Below are 15,135 nucleotides of genomic sequence, written 5' to 3' on the forward strand. Positions count from 1 at the left end.
AATGTTTATTCAAGTTACGTAGCTTTTTTCCCCGTCAACAAGGGTAACGATTTCAAATGTACCACCGTTTATTCCAAATGAGCTATTGGAGCGCGAGTTATTGCGCTTTGGGAAGTTTGCCAGTTCAATTAAGGTTGTCCCGTTGGGTTGCAAACACCTGGCGTTGAAACAGGTAATGTCATTTTGGCGACAGGTGTTTATGTTTTTGGACTCACCGGAGCAGACTTTGGAGTTATCATTTAAAATCAAGTATGACAATAGAATGTATATGGCTTATGCTAGTACGGGTAGTCAACGGTGTTTTGAGTGTGGGGATGTTGATCATAAGCAACATGCTTGCCCGAAAAGGGAGAAGGCAGAGGGAGGGACACAGGTGGTCATCGTAACGCCTGGGCCCGCTGATGTAGGGAGAGGTGAGCCTACAGCGGTAGAGCAGCCACAAGCACCTGTTGCTGAGGAACAAGTTATCCGTGATGAGGGCACGGGGTTGCAACTTGTATTAGAAGGAAATGTTATGCTACAGAAAAGTATTGTTGTAGAAGGTAAGGATGTATCTGAAGAGCCAGTTCCTCAGACTAGTGAGCAGGTGCCCAGTACGAGTGCTGGGGTAAAGGGGGGGTTAATGTGGAGCTAGGCTCCCAGGTAGTGGAGGAGGTGCCCAGTACGAATGCTGGGGTAAAGGAGGGGGATCATGTGGAGCTAGGCACCCAGGGAGTGGAGGAGATGCCCACTATGAGTGCTGGGGTTAATGTGGAGCTAGGCTCCCAGGTAGTGGAGGAGATGCCCACTATGAGTGCTGGGGTTAATGTGGAGCTAGGCTCCCAGGTAGTGGAGGAGATGCCCACTATGAGTGCTGGGGTTAATGTGGAGCTGGCTCCCAGGTGGAGGAGATGCCCACTATGAGTGCTGGGGTTCATGTGGAGCTAGGGCTCCCAGGTAGTGGAGGAGATGCCCAGTACGAATGCTGGGGTACAGGAGGGGGTTCATGTGGAGCTAGGCTCCCAGGTAGTGGAGGAGATGCCCACTATGAGTAATGAGGTACAGGAGGGTTTTCATGTGGAGCTTGGCTCCCAGGTTGTGGAGGAGATGCCCACTACGAGTGCTGGGGTTCATGTAATTGGCTCCCAGGTAGTGGAGGAGATGCCCACTATGAGTGCTGGGGTTCATGTGGAGCTAGGCTCCCAGGTTGTGGAGGAGATGCCCACTACGAGTAATGAGGTACAGGAGGTTTTGTGGAGCATGTGGAGGAGGCCCCAGGTACTGGAGGAGATGCCCACTACGGGGTTTTCATGTAATGAGTAGTGGACCCACTACGAGGAGGGTTTTCATGTGGAGCTAGGCTCCCAGGTAGTGGAGGAGATGCCCACTACGAGTGCTGGGGTACAGGAGGGGTGGAGCTAAGCTCCCAGGTAGTGGAGGAGATGTCCACTGAGTGGGGGTTCATGTGGAGCTAGGCTCCCAGGTAGTGGAGGAGATGCCCACTACGAGTAATGAGGTACAGGAGGGTTTTCATGTGGAGCCTCCCAGGTTGTGGAGAGATGCCCACTACTAATGAGGTACAGGAGGGGGTTTTCATGTGGAGCTCCCAGGCTGGAGGAGATGCCCAGGTCCCAGGTTGTGGAGGAGTGGATGCCCACTACGATGCCCACTACGAGTAATGAGGTACAGGAGGGTTTTCATGTGGAGCTAGGCTCCCAGGGAGTGGAGGAGATGCCCACTACGAGTAATGAGGTACAGGAGGGTTTTCATGTGGAGCTAAGCTCCCAGGTAGTGGAGGAGATGCCCACTACGAGTGCTGGGGTACAGGAGGGGGTTTCATGTGGAGCTAGGCTCCCAGGTAGTGGAGGAGATGCCCACTACGAGTAATGAGGTATAGGAGGGTTTTCATGTGGAGCTAGGCTCCCAGGTAGTGGAGGAGATGCCCACTAATGAGGTGCAGGGGTTTTCATGTGGAGCTAAGCTCCCAGGTAGTGGAGGAGATGCCCACTACGAGTGCTGGGGTTCATGTGGAACTAAGCTCCCAGGTAGTGGAGGAGATGCCCACTACGAGTGCTGGGGTTCATGTGGAACTAAGCTCCCAGGTAGTGGAGGAGATGCCCACTACGAGTAGTGATGTTCAGGTGGGGCTAGTCTCCCAGGTAGTGGAGGAGATGCTTGGTACAAGTGATGAGGTGCAAGTGGGGAGTGTTGAAAGGGGTGTGGTAGAGAGGAGTCAGTTGTCTGTGGTCTCAGCTGAGGATCAGGAGAAGGATATGGATATCTCTTTAGATACGACAGCTGCTGGTGAGGACTCAGTTTATGATCTAGAGGAGGTAAATGAGTTTCTGGATCAGACTTTTGGGAAATCTGTCAAATTGGCAGATTATTTTGATGTTGATAAGTTTGTGAGGTCAGCTGTGATGTTACAAAAGACGGTGGGGTTAGAACAATTGAGTGAGAAGAAGCGGTTTCGCTTGAGGAAATGTATTACTGCTGTTGCAGCAGCAAAAGGTGGTGGGAAATGTAGTCAGGTTAAGAGAAGAAAAAAATGATGATGATCATGCTTCATAGGGTGTCTTTTTTCTCATTGGTTTCTCTGTGGGCTCTTCTGCTTTTCTTTTCTCTTTTCTATATGGAAGTACTAAGGGTAGGTTCTCTTAATATTAATGGGGGAAGGGACAGGATTAAGAGGGCTTGGGTATTAGAAGTAATAAAACAGAAAAGACTTAATGTAGTTTTCCTACAGGAGACACATAGTGATGAGGAAAATGAGGTTGACTGGGGTATGTGGTGGGAGGGGCAGCATGTACTCAGTCATGGTACTAATTTCAGTGCTGGGGTGGCAATCTTGTTTTCCTCAGGTTTAGGGGTGACTGTGGTATCTACAACAGAGATTGTCAAGGGTCGGGTTTTATTGGTCAAGGTGGATGTTATGTTTTTATTTTTTTTAATGTTTATGCTCCTAATGAGGGTACAGAGCGTATTGCTGTTTTTGATCAAATAAAGGAAACCTTAAGACAGTGTGACCAAGAGGGGTGTATGGTTTTAGGGGGTGACTGGAATTGTACAGTGGATTTTACTGTTGATCGCACCGCTGAAGAACCTCACCTGCGGTCAGCCACTTGCCTGTCTGGCCTATTAACTGAGTTTGAGCTTTCTGATGTGTGGAGAGTAAGGAATGCAAATGTTAGGCAGTACACATGGCTAAAAATTTATGAAGGTCGTGTCAGTGCAGCAAGGTTAGACAGGTTGTATGTATCTGAGCAATACTGTAGTAGGGTTGGGAAGTGTGCCATTACTCCTGTGTGTTTCTCTGATCATCATATTGTTACTGTTGATATTCACTTGTCCTGTCCACGAAGGTCATCAACTTACTGGTATTTTAATGTTAAATTGTTACATGATGTCATGTTTTGTGACAGGTTTTTGTTGTTTTGGGGAAAATGGAGGGTTATAAAGGGGAATTTTGAGTCCTTGAGACAATGATGGGAGGTTGGGAAGGCCCAAATACGGAGTATTTTGTCAACAGTATACTGCTCTGTCTCAAATTGAAGTTAACTATCAAGGCCCTTGAACAGGACATCAAGTATATTGAATTGAAGCTGCTCACTCAGAACGACCCTGGACTAGTCATGAATTTACAGGACAAGAGACATGAACTGAGGTTGTTTCTGCATGAAAGAGTGAAGGGTGCCTTGATTAGGTCTCGTTTCGCTTCCCTCAAGGATATGGATGCTCCTAGTGCTTTAAAAAAAAACCTAGGACAGTCGACGTTTCAACGTAAACAGATGGTCTGCCTTCGTCTCCCTGATGGGAAGGTGACCACGAATGATATTGAAATGCGTCAACATGCCGTGGATTTCTACTCGTCCCTTTATAAGGCGGAGGATTGTGACTCTCTGTGTACTGAACAGTTGTTACATGGTCTTCCTCAATTGGGACCTGAGCAGAGAGTCGCATTGGACGCTGACATTACACTGCAGGAGCTGTCCACAGCAGTTATGCAGCTCTCAACAGGCCGAGCCCCTGGCATCGATGGTTTACCATCTGAGTTTTATAAGCACTTTTGGGGGTCTATTGGGGAGGATTTTTATGAAGTGCTGTGTGAATCTTTTCTTGAGGGTTCTCTTCCTGTATCCTGTCAACGTGCGGTGCTTTCACTGTTGCCAAAAAGGGGGATTTGGCTCTCGTAAAAAATTGGAGACCTGTTGCTTTGCTGTGCGCAGAATACAAAATTGTTTCTAAATGTCTCTCAAACAGGTTGAAAGAGTATCTGGGAGTGTTGATCCACAAGGACCAGTCCTACTGTGTACCTGATCGCTCTATTGTTGACAACTTGTTTATGATAAGAGATGTTTTAGACATTTGTAAACTGTCTGATGTAAATGTGGGTTTACTTTCGTTGGATCAGAAGAAGGCTTTTGATCGTGTAGACCATCAGTACTTGTTTAAAACAATGAAAGCCTTTGGGTTTGGGGATGTTTTTCTGTCTTGGGTGAATTTACTGTATGCTGGAGCCTCGTGTATGGTGAAGGTGGGTGGTGGTTTAAGTTGCCCCATCCCTGTCCAAAGGGGCATCAGGCAGGGATACCCAATTTCAGGGCAGTTATATAGTCTGGCGATTGAACCAATGCTTTGTTTTTTAAGAGCGAAGCTTACTGGTTTCTCTGTGCCAGGTGTAATGAAGGGTCCCACGATAGCACTGTCTCCGTATGCAGATGACGTGATAGTTTTTATTACAGGGGGTGAGGATGTTAAGGTTCTCTCAAACACTTTAAAGGTGTATGAGGGAGCCTCCTCACCTAGAGTCAATTGGGGAAAGAGTGAAGTGCTGTGGGCAGGTCAGCTTCAGATGGGGTCCACTCCAAGGTTACCAGGGGGGCTTCAGTGGGGCAGAGATGGGATGAAGACTTTGGGGGTTTTTCTAGGCTCTGATGTCTTTCAGAAAAAGAACTGGGAGGGTGTAGCGGTGAAAGTGTGTGCTAGACTGTCAAGGTGGAAATGGGTGCTGCCCCAGCTGTCTTATAGGGAACGGGTCCTGGTAGCTAATAATCTTGCTGCTTCTACCCTGTGGCACAGACTAATGATTTTACAGCCACCAAAGGGTCTGATACAAGAGCTTCAGAGGACCCTTGTCAATTTCTTCTGGCCTGGACAACACTGGATCAAAGCTGCAGCCCTGTACGAGGGTGGGCAAGGCCTGGTGGACATTTCCTCTAGGATCACGGCTTTCCGGCTCCAAGCAGCCCAGGGGTTGTTGTACAGAGACTGTTCGAGCTGGATTGAAACAGCCTACACATTGATGAGGAGAGCGGGTTGCTTGGGCTTAGACAGGCATCTTTTCCTCTTAAAGCTGGAGGGGGGTGATTTGACTGGCCTGACTCCATTTTATGAATCTGTTATGCAGGCTTGGAGAGTCTTTGTCAAGTCCCGTAAGGCCTGCACGCCACCAGGGATGTGGCTTTTTGAAGAGCCTCTTTTTCATAACACTGCCATCCAGTCCCGTGTTCTGGGTTCAGCTAGCCTACGTTCATGCCTGTTAGGTCTGGGGTGTACCAAGCTGGGTCATCTGATGCGGAGCAGGAGCAGATCGTTGGAGGAGCTGGGAGAAAGAGCAGGGATCCGATCATCTCGCCTACTGAGGAAGGTCGTCGCTGAGGTCTGCGACTCCTTGCCAGTACTTCATCTGCAGTATGTGACTGACACTTCCAATTCTGATCGGTGGACGGAGGGTCTGTATTATGTGTTCCCTGCACTGATTGTTAGTACTGTGATGGGGGCATTCGAGGACAATGTGGGGATGCTGCTTTCCTTCGATACCCTGGAGCTGGGGGAGTTCAAGGAGGTGGGAAAGAAGGCCATGTACAGAACATGTGTAAAGGTGTCCCATGCCTCTTCCCTGGAAGGGGTAAAATCGACGAGGTGGGCAGATGTGCTTGGTCCAGGTGCCTCTCCAAAAGGCTGTTGGCGATCATTATACAAACTGCCTATTGATAAGAGGACAGCTGACCTCCAATGGAGGATAATACATGGAGCTATAGCCACCAACATGCATCTGGTACACCTGGATCCTACTGTTGGAGAGGGGTGTCCATTCTGTGCTGAGTCTGAATCTCTGGCACATCTGTTTTTACTGTGTCCCAGGTTGGTTGGGATGATTGAATTGATCACTGATTGGTTCTCAACGTTGGGAGAGGTTTTCTCTTCCCAACTGTATATATTTGGGCCAAAGTACAGGTTCAGTCAAAAGGGTGTAGTTGTGTTGCTTAATTTTGTATTAGGGGCAGCAAAATGAGCGATATGGAAGACCCGAAAGAACAGTATTCGGGGACAGGGGTCTGTGGATGTGGTGGGAATGCTGGAGGGAATGTTGGCAGCGAGACTAAGGGTTGAGTATGCCTATTATAAACTTGTCAACAATATCGATCTGTTTTTGAGTATATGGGGTATTTAGAGGCTGTTGTGTGTAGTTACTGTGGAGGAGGAATTGGAGTTGTTTTTAATTGATGTGTAACTGTGGTTTTGTATGAGTATTTATTGTGTGGTGGGTCCCCAGACCCAATAAAGAGTATTTAAAACTCTCTCTCTCTCAGGCACCTGTCAGAGGCGCAGGCCCTCCAGCTCACTCAGAAGAGGGAGATTGAGGCGCTGTATGAGCAGATGGGAAAGGTGCCTCCCCCTGGCATCATGTCCCCCGCCGCGATGCTCAACAACCGCCAGAGGCGCCTCTCCAAGAGCGGCAACTACCCCGGCTCGCGTAGGAACAGCCTGCAGAGACTGGATATACTGCCCCCTGCAGGTCAGTTGGTATTGTAGTAGTTATGTTGCTGTCTGGTTGGGAGTTCGTTATGACTTAGCTATTCCCTCCATGTCTTACAAACACAGGGATCATGCGTAAAAACTCAGTCAGTGGCAGCAGCAGTGGCTCTCAGGAGAGGTCCAGTAAAGGGGTGACCTTTGCCCCCGACTACAACCGGATGGTGAGCAAGCACCCTGTCTGAACCATGATCCCTGTACCCTGACCGTGTCAGTGTGAACAATAACTTAGAACATTTTGACAGGTGTAATCCTTCTAAAAAACCTGTGCAGTGATTAAAATAATATGTTAACGTAGTCACCTTGGTATTTCTTTGTTAACCTGCTTGGTTACTTGGTGAACACACTACGCCCTCTGACCTCTAACTTCTCTCCTACTAGTGAGACTCGTCTCCCTGTGTGATCCGGAGGACAGGGGGTTGGGGCAGGTGATACTGTGGCCAGCCGCCTCCCCTCCCAACCACCAACCAGGAAGAGAGGGAGCCCAATGATGACCAATAAGTTGCCAAGCCCAGTGCTGAACAGATAGCTCCCAGCTTGAGCCTTGGGATGGGGAAACCGGATGGCCAGAAGACATGGGCCTTTTCTCAATTGGATTTGCTCAATGCCTGCGTCCTCTTTCCTCTGTCCTCTCTCCTCTCTCGCCTCCTTTTGAAAAAGGTAATTGTGGAGAGGTAGCAAGGAGAGTGAACGAGGACGAAAATGAGCTTGTAGGAAATTAGACTCCTTCTCCACTCAGGCAAATTACGTTTACAGGGGTGGATCCCAAAATAAATGTGTAGAGTGATAAAAACAAATGAAGTTAGTTGTTCAAGACATTTAATAGATACAACTACAAGTAGCATATTGTTTGTAAACATGTGCATGCTTTTCTCCATCAAAAAAACTAAAGCTGATTCAAAGGGGGTGTGGCAGATTTCTAAATTATTCGGTGAAGGACTCAGGTAGGACACATGACTATCATCTATGAAAGATGGCTAACAAGGAGGAAGAACACACTTCTGTTCACCTCGAACACTTATCAGTTTCTGAGTCACGGAGGAGAGGTTGGAGGACAGACTTTTTCCCAAATGAGAAAAGGCCATGGTCATCCACGGGATGGGCCTCACTAAACACTCCTCCTAACGACGATAGATAAGGACCCATTGTCAGAGCACCAAAGCACCCTATCTGCCATCTGGTTCATGTGCAATACCATGAGTTAGTATTGTGACACCAAGCCAAGGATGTCACCCTCCCGATCTTAAGGATGCTAAGCTTCTATAGCTGTGTGTAGCGTCAGGTCAAATGGAAAGTGAGGATAGGAAGACTTAAGGTGTGTGTTTCTGCGTGTGCTCTTATGCGGATGCTGCCTGTGCTATCCCTGGAAAACACGTCCCAGAAGCCCTGCTCTCTCCTGCACTTCGTCATCCAACTGCTGCAAGCAGGAACTCCTCTTAATACAATATGACCCTATTCAATCCGATGTGCTGAAGATCTGCTTAATGTTGCGATTGACAACTAAAGGCAATGTTCCTGCGGTCACGGAGACTGTATTCACGGTAAACGCTGCATATGTCTGCTCAGGAGATAAGATAGCTTTAGCAGGATGAGATGTGATTTGATTTGATTAATCTTTGCCTCAAAACAGTGTATTTGTATGGTTTATAATATTGCATAAGGAATGGGATGAACAAATATGCATCTATCTTATGTATTGACTGGCAAGTCAGGTAAGCAGTTTTCCATTTTGCAGCTCCGCTTACTTGGTGTGCTTGGCGAACGAAATCAAGTACACCTAAATAAGAGTCAATCCAAGCTGCCTGCAAGTGTCAGCAAAACATCAGAGCTGTATTTGGTGTAAACAAATGTTCATGAAGCAACACAAATCACACATGGTGCATGAAAAACTAAATGTCACTTTATTGAGCGTACACTGAACAAAAATAAACGCAACATGTAAAGTGTTTGTCCCATGTTGCATGAGCTGAAGTAAAAGATCCCAGAAATGTTCCATATGCACAAAAAGCTTAGTTCTCTAAAATGACATTTGTTTACATCCTGGTGAGTGAGCATTTCTCCTTTGCCAAGATATTCCAGCCTCCGTCATCCTTCAAGAAGCTGATTAAACAGCACAATCATTACACAGGTGCACCTTGTGCTGGGAACAATAAAAGGTCACTCTAAAATGTGCAAGTTTTGTCACACAACACAATGCTACAGATGTCTCAAGTTTTGAGGGCATGTGCAATTGGCATGCTGACTGCAGGAATGTCCACCAGGCCTGTTGCCAGAGAATTTAACATTAATTTAAACCGACTCCAATTTCGTTTTAGAGAATGTGGCATAAGCTACGGACAACGAACACAATTGGATTTTATCGATGGCAATTTTAAATGCACAGAAATACCGTGACGAGATCGTGAGGCCCATTGCGAGACCCATTTTTTGTTACGGTATCTGTGACCAACAGATGCATATCTGTATTCTCTGTGATATGAAATCCAAAGATTAGGGCCTAATGAATTCATTTCATTTGACTGATTTCCTTATATGAACTGTAACTCAGTAAAATCTTTGAAATTGTTGTATGTTGCGTTAATATTTTTGTTCAGTATACAAACACTCCAGGTCTTATAATATACTACACATGGTTAATTTGTTACTCACTTTCTATGGCCTAGTAGTAAAGATACTGGGTGTCACTTATCAGCCTTCATTTTTTAAGCAAAGAGTGGACGCTTATGCTTTAAAAACGTATTTTAATCTATGGATTGACAATGCACTTTCCATAGGGGTCGTTCCCTATTGCTATTGAACAATTGCGTACCTATAAATAATAGCGGGGTAAAGATGTATAGTTATATATTTTAAATCGGTATGCGTGCCTATGCATTTAGTGTTGGTAATTATTTGATTAATGACAAAGACCTGAAGCTGTGAAGAATTCTGAGCTATTTGCCTTAAAGTATGCACATGGGGAACGATTGTAGTATAACACATGAAATATTACCCAGATTGTGTTCTTCTAAATCAAGACATCAACAGTAAATATACAATATATATTTAGGATGTCATGAGCTTTATTTTGTTGTCAATCGTGTTTCTAGAAAACATACTGCCATGCAGATTCTGTGCCTTTAACATTTGTTTTTTACCTTTCAAGCGTGATTGTTTCCGAAATCATATTTGTAAATATTGCTAATAAATGACAATTCAACATCATGCAATGTTTTTATTTTTTTATTTTCTCCCCAATTTCGTGGTATCCAATTGTCAGTAGTTACTGTCTTGTCTCATCGCTACAACTCCCGTACGGGCTCGGAAGAGACGAAGGTCGAAAGCTATGCGTCCTCCGATACACAACCCAACCAAGTCACACCGCTTCTTAACACAGCGCGCATCCAACCCGGAAGCTAGCCGCACCAATGTGTCGGAGGAAACACCTTGCACCTGGCGACCTGGTCAGCGTGCACTGCACACGGCCCGCCACAGGAGTCGCTAGTGCGCGATGAGACAAGGATATCCCTACCGGCCAAACCCTCCCTAACCCGGATGACGCTAGGCCAATTGTGCGTGTCCCCATGGACCTCAGGTTGATGCCCAAAATCATCACGCATTGACTTTGAAAAGTCAAAACTGATAAACCATCAAGTAAATCAATAATTTATTACACATTAATCATCTGATTGCAGCTTTACCTGTTATTTCATTCTATAACATCTGAATATCATGGAAGAGCCCAACACGTAAGCTTTCTCCTATATTACAAGGCCAATTAGTTACACAATACACAAAACATGTAATATTCTTAAACAACCTCTTATTATATAACAAGTTATATTACATTCAGAAACCAGTTTGCAGGGTATCCAGGTCTAGAGCATGTGCAATGTTACATCTATCTCTACAATGCATATTGAAATAACAAACTGATAGGCGCCTCTACCTTTCAAAAACAAGTGTGTATTTTTTGGCCACATTGACAGTCCAGTCCCGTGTGAGCTCAGCTTCCACTGTTCCTGTGCAGGTGAGGGAGCTGGGAACATCCCTAAGAGTTGGTCCCGGTCCTGGGGCCTCTGATGTAATTGATCTTTGCCTCATTATCAATGTCCTCCATGATCCTCTCCTGCTTCACTGAGAGGATGGTGTAGCTGACTGAAGACAAATGGTTAAGGTCACAAAACAGGCAGGAGTAACCTTTGCCTTTTTCCTCTCAAAGAGCACTTCAGTATATTTCTGCGGAGTTGTGGTTTTCATTGCAGTGCCATATTGAGTGCTGTGGATCATTTTAGAGCAGTGAGAAATGATAAGACACACACACCACACACAAACTAGCTAGGAACCTATTTGGTGACCATGACATGCTAACATTAGCAGCCAGCTAGTTAGTAGCTATGAACAATATTGCCTAGTCAGACCATTACCACTGTTCCAACTGGCTGAAAGGCGTTTCTTAGAACATGTAAAGCGTAGACCAGATCATTTTCGACCAGGGCTATAAAGTGCAACCATTTTGGTTGCATATGCTCCTAAACATTTTGTTGTGCGACCTGCCATTTTATTTTGGGAGCACCGTGCACCTAGAAAAATAGTCACACAGACAATAATTGTTGTAATGATTAAGCTTCACTGTACCGTTGTATAAATGCTCTAGAGATAAAAGTGGGCGTAGATTCCTTACTGTCATGACTGCACCATTACTACAGAGACAAATGTCATGGATTGACTACATTCATAAACCAGTTCGCTCTGAGTGTACAATTTTCACTTAACTACCCAGTGGTGTAAAGTACTTAAGTAAAAATATTTTAAAGTACTGCTTAAATTGTTTGTTTTTTTGGTCCCTGTACTGTCGTGTCTTTGGTTATGCCAGATTGTCGTGTCTTTGGTTATGCCAGATTAATTGCTAAAACATGCTATTCTATAAAATAATTTATCCGTAATTAATATCACCTGATTGAGCTAATCATGTAAATGTAATTAACTAGAGAGTCGGCACCACGAAATAATATTTATAGAGCTGTTATCTTCCGAATAAACTCTTAAAGACCTAGTAATATTTTACATCAATAGCAGTCAACATGAATCTTCATCTTCATTCTTGATTATCTGCAAGAACCCTGGCTAACAAGTTGAATCAGCAATACAAAATTGGGTTTAATTATTTATTTACTAAATACCTAACTAATCACACAGAATTACATATACAAAGAATGAATTATACCTGGATAATTCTTTACGTCATAGGAAAACGTCCCTAGAGGGCGGAACAGATATGACAGCTTGTTACACAAAGGAAAAGGGACTGGGTTGAGTGAAAGAGCGGGAGACTGGAACAAAGGTGAAGCTGTGCTATCGTAAATACAGTATATTATGCATTCTAAATTACCGCCCATTTGGAAAAGGAAAATGCAATAAATATTTACTCTGAGCTGCGCTTCAGTAGGTTGGTGGTAGATGGAAGACCGCGTTGCCAAACCGAGTCCTGTCCTTTGAAGAATGTTTCTGGTGGTCACTTGGATAAGTTGTAGTAACGTCATTGTGTGGTAGATGGGATACTTTGTCTGTTCCTTCCTAACCTGCATTTGCAGCTGCGGTCGCTAACTACGGCTAGGAGGTATCACTTCTGTCGTGAATAAGAGTTCAAAGTTCATACCATTCGCAACCAAAGCTCATGCTGATGTTGGCTTCGTTCTGTAGTTTTATCTGAACCATTCTGACATAGGATTGTCATCCTCATCGGAACAGATAGTTATGTTGTCGTCAAGAGCTTATATAGGAAGGAAGAGGAGGGTGTGTTTGAAAGTTTTATAGTCCATGTCCCTTCACAGGGGCGGGCCACTGATTGAGCAGCCCTATTTTGTGAAAATCCAAATCTCACATTTTAGAAGCTAAAATCACATTTCATCCCATCACAAATAATTTCATATTCAAACATTTAAATTGAACAACAATTCCATGTGAATCTGATAACTCTGATGTATAGACTTTCCACTGTAGAGTTTATGTCATCTTATCATTGATGAGAATGTCTCAGATGACAACCAAACTTACATCATATTCATTAAGTACCACTGCACATGTTCAATTGTTCGGATGACCAGAATATAGTTCATTTTCCCCCACATACTGATGTTCCCAGAATCTCTGTTAACCAAGGTTTTTTTAAATGTAACCTCAGTAGGTTAGAGAAGGGAAAAGGGGGGGAAGAGGTATTTATGACTGTCATAAACCAATCCCCCAGGCCAACGTCATGACAGTACTTTACTATTTATATTTTTGACAACTTGTACTTTTTACTCCATACATTTTCTGTGATACTCAAAAGTACTTGTTACATTTTGAATGCTTATTCCAATTCACACGTATCAAGAGAACATCCCTGGTCACCTCTACTGCCTCTGATCTAGCGGACTCACTAAACACAAATGCTTCATTTGTAAATGATGTCTAAGTGTAGGAATGTGCCCCTAGCTATCCGTAAATTTAAATTTAAAAAACATAACATAAGGAATCTGGAATCTATTTTAGCAATTAAAATGACTTTTGATACTTAAGTATATTTAAAACCCAATACTTTTAGACTTACTCAAGTAGTATTTTACTGGGTGACTTTCACATTTACTTGAGTCATTTTCTTTACTTTTACTCAAGTATGACAATTTCCACCACTAAATGTAGCTCAATAGGTAGTACTTTCGCACAATGGAGAAACCTAATATTCCACAAATGACTCATTTCAATGACAGGTTTTTGTATTAACATTTTAGCTTTTTATAACAAACAAATGTCTTTACAGTTTATAGGGCTCAAAAGTAGCTAGAAATTAATATTGGTACAATAGAAAAAAACATGCTGGTGCTTCTAAATGTTATGATCCTAACTTTAAACCGGGTGCACCTGTACTACCAATGAAAAATGTCAATTTAAAGCCCATTTTTCTACCAACCTACTTTCCGATACTTCCTTAATTCCTGACTTGGAAGACAGCGCATGTCTTCTAAACATCAATGGCTAGTTAGAATTGAATTAAAACATGTTTTTGCTCCATTAAGTAATCCAGCAATGTGTATGCTGTCATCTTGTCTATTTAAAATCTTCTCTCATTGATTGAGACAGCTGGGTGTCCACCCCAAAAGACCCTATATCAGGGTCGAAACTTTGGTTTTAGAAGTGGGGGGGACAATTTTTTTTTTTTTTATCCAGTGGGATACACATTCCAAACAGCCTAGTTGACTGCACGGAGGTATCCGCATGGTCCTAAAGCACACCATTGCTTTGTTCTGTATCACATTTCAATGATAAAACTGGGGGGGGCCAAAAATATGATTTCAGTACGTGGCCCCCCCCTTCCCCAGTGAAAGTTGCTCCCCTGCAATATATTGACCAGATACTTAGTATCTGCTCTAACAATTAAAATAAATGTCTTAAAAAATTGAAAGGCAGTCAGGAGGCGGCAAATCAGGTGGGCCCATTTTAGCCCATGAGAGGGCATATGCAAGTGAACAACAGGTACAACTCCGATATAGTTGCCAGGATGTCATGTCCTCCTTATATCAGTACACCTGTACCAACCTATGCATTACAAAACTTATTTTCAATGAGCCAGATGTATCAAATAAGCCACTACATTTGTTAACCAAATTTGACTCACATTGACCTGCATACAAAAACTCCTCAGGTAGTCAGCAGATAAAAAGGAAAACGCCACCTGCTGGAGAAGACCGATTTGGGCCCAGTTATCCATCTTGCTTCACATCTTCCTCTCTGACACTCACCTGTCTCGATCAATGAGTGTTCGTGCTAACTTGGATCCTTAGGATGTCCCTACCCTTTATATTAACTTCAATGGGGGGTGGTGACTTCCAAGGAATCCAGATTGCAAGGACCATCAATGAGAAGATTTGAAATAGACAAGATGCTGTACACATTTTTGCTTTATCTCATGGAGAACAAAATTTGACATTTATTATTTAATAACAGAGCATATTCTAAATGTAATTATAAACTGGGTGGTTCGAGCCCTTGAATGCTGATTGGCTGACAGCCGTGGAATATCAGACGGTTATGACAGAACATTTATTTTTACTGCTCTAATTACGTTGGTAACCAGTTTAATAGCAATAAGGGTTTGTGATGTATGGCCAATATACCACGGCTAAGGTGCCTATTGGCCTTATACCACACCTCCTTGCTTAAACAAACCACTTGCAACAAACCAAGGACGTTTAGACGTATGCGTTGTCTTCCAAGTCAGGAATTGAGGAAGTATTGTCAAGTAAATGTTTGTCAAATTCTCTGTGCTACGCTTTACACTAAGTAATAACCGCTATCATCCAACTGGAACAGTTGTAACGT

At 43.9% G+C, this 15,135-nt stretch overlaps 1 protein-coding gene across 1 annotated transcript in view; it reads left to right on the top strand.

The window, feature by feature from the left end:
* The window catches only part of LOC135555246 (uncharacterized), a 50,000-nt gene extending 40,001 nt beyond the window's left edge, over window positions 1-9,999 (top strand). The window contains exons 5-9 of the mRNA XM_064987560.1: window positions 2,619-2,626; window positions 4,101-5,670; window positions 6,573-6,778; window positions 6,865-6,959; window positions 7,177-9,999. Of these exons, the coding sequence (XP_064843632.1) occupies window positions 2,619-2,626; window positions 4,101-5,670; window positions 6,573-6,778; window positions 6,865-6,959; window positions 7,177-7,179 (1,882 nt within the window). The 3' untranslated portion in view covers window positions 7,180-9,999. The remainder of the gene's footprint in view (window positions 1-2,618; window positions 2,627-4,100; window positions 5,671-6,572; window positions 6,779-6,864; window positions 6,960-7,176) is intronic.
* The last annotated feature ends 5,136 nt before the right edge of the window (window positions 10,000-15,135 follow it).

This window comes from Oncorhynchus masou, chromosome 15, assembly GCF_036934945.1.
Source record: "Oncorhynchus masou masou isolate Uvic2021 chromosome 15, UVic_Omas_1.1, whole genome shotgun sequence".
In the NCBI taxonomy this organism is placed as follows: Eukaryota; Metazoa; Chordata; class Actinopteri; order Salmoniformes; family Salmonidae; genus Oncorhynchus; species Oncorhynchus masou.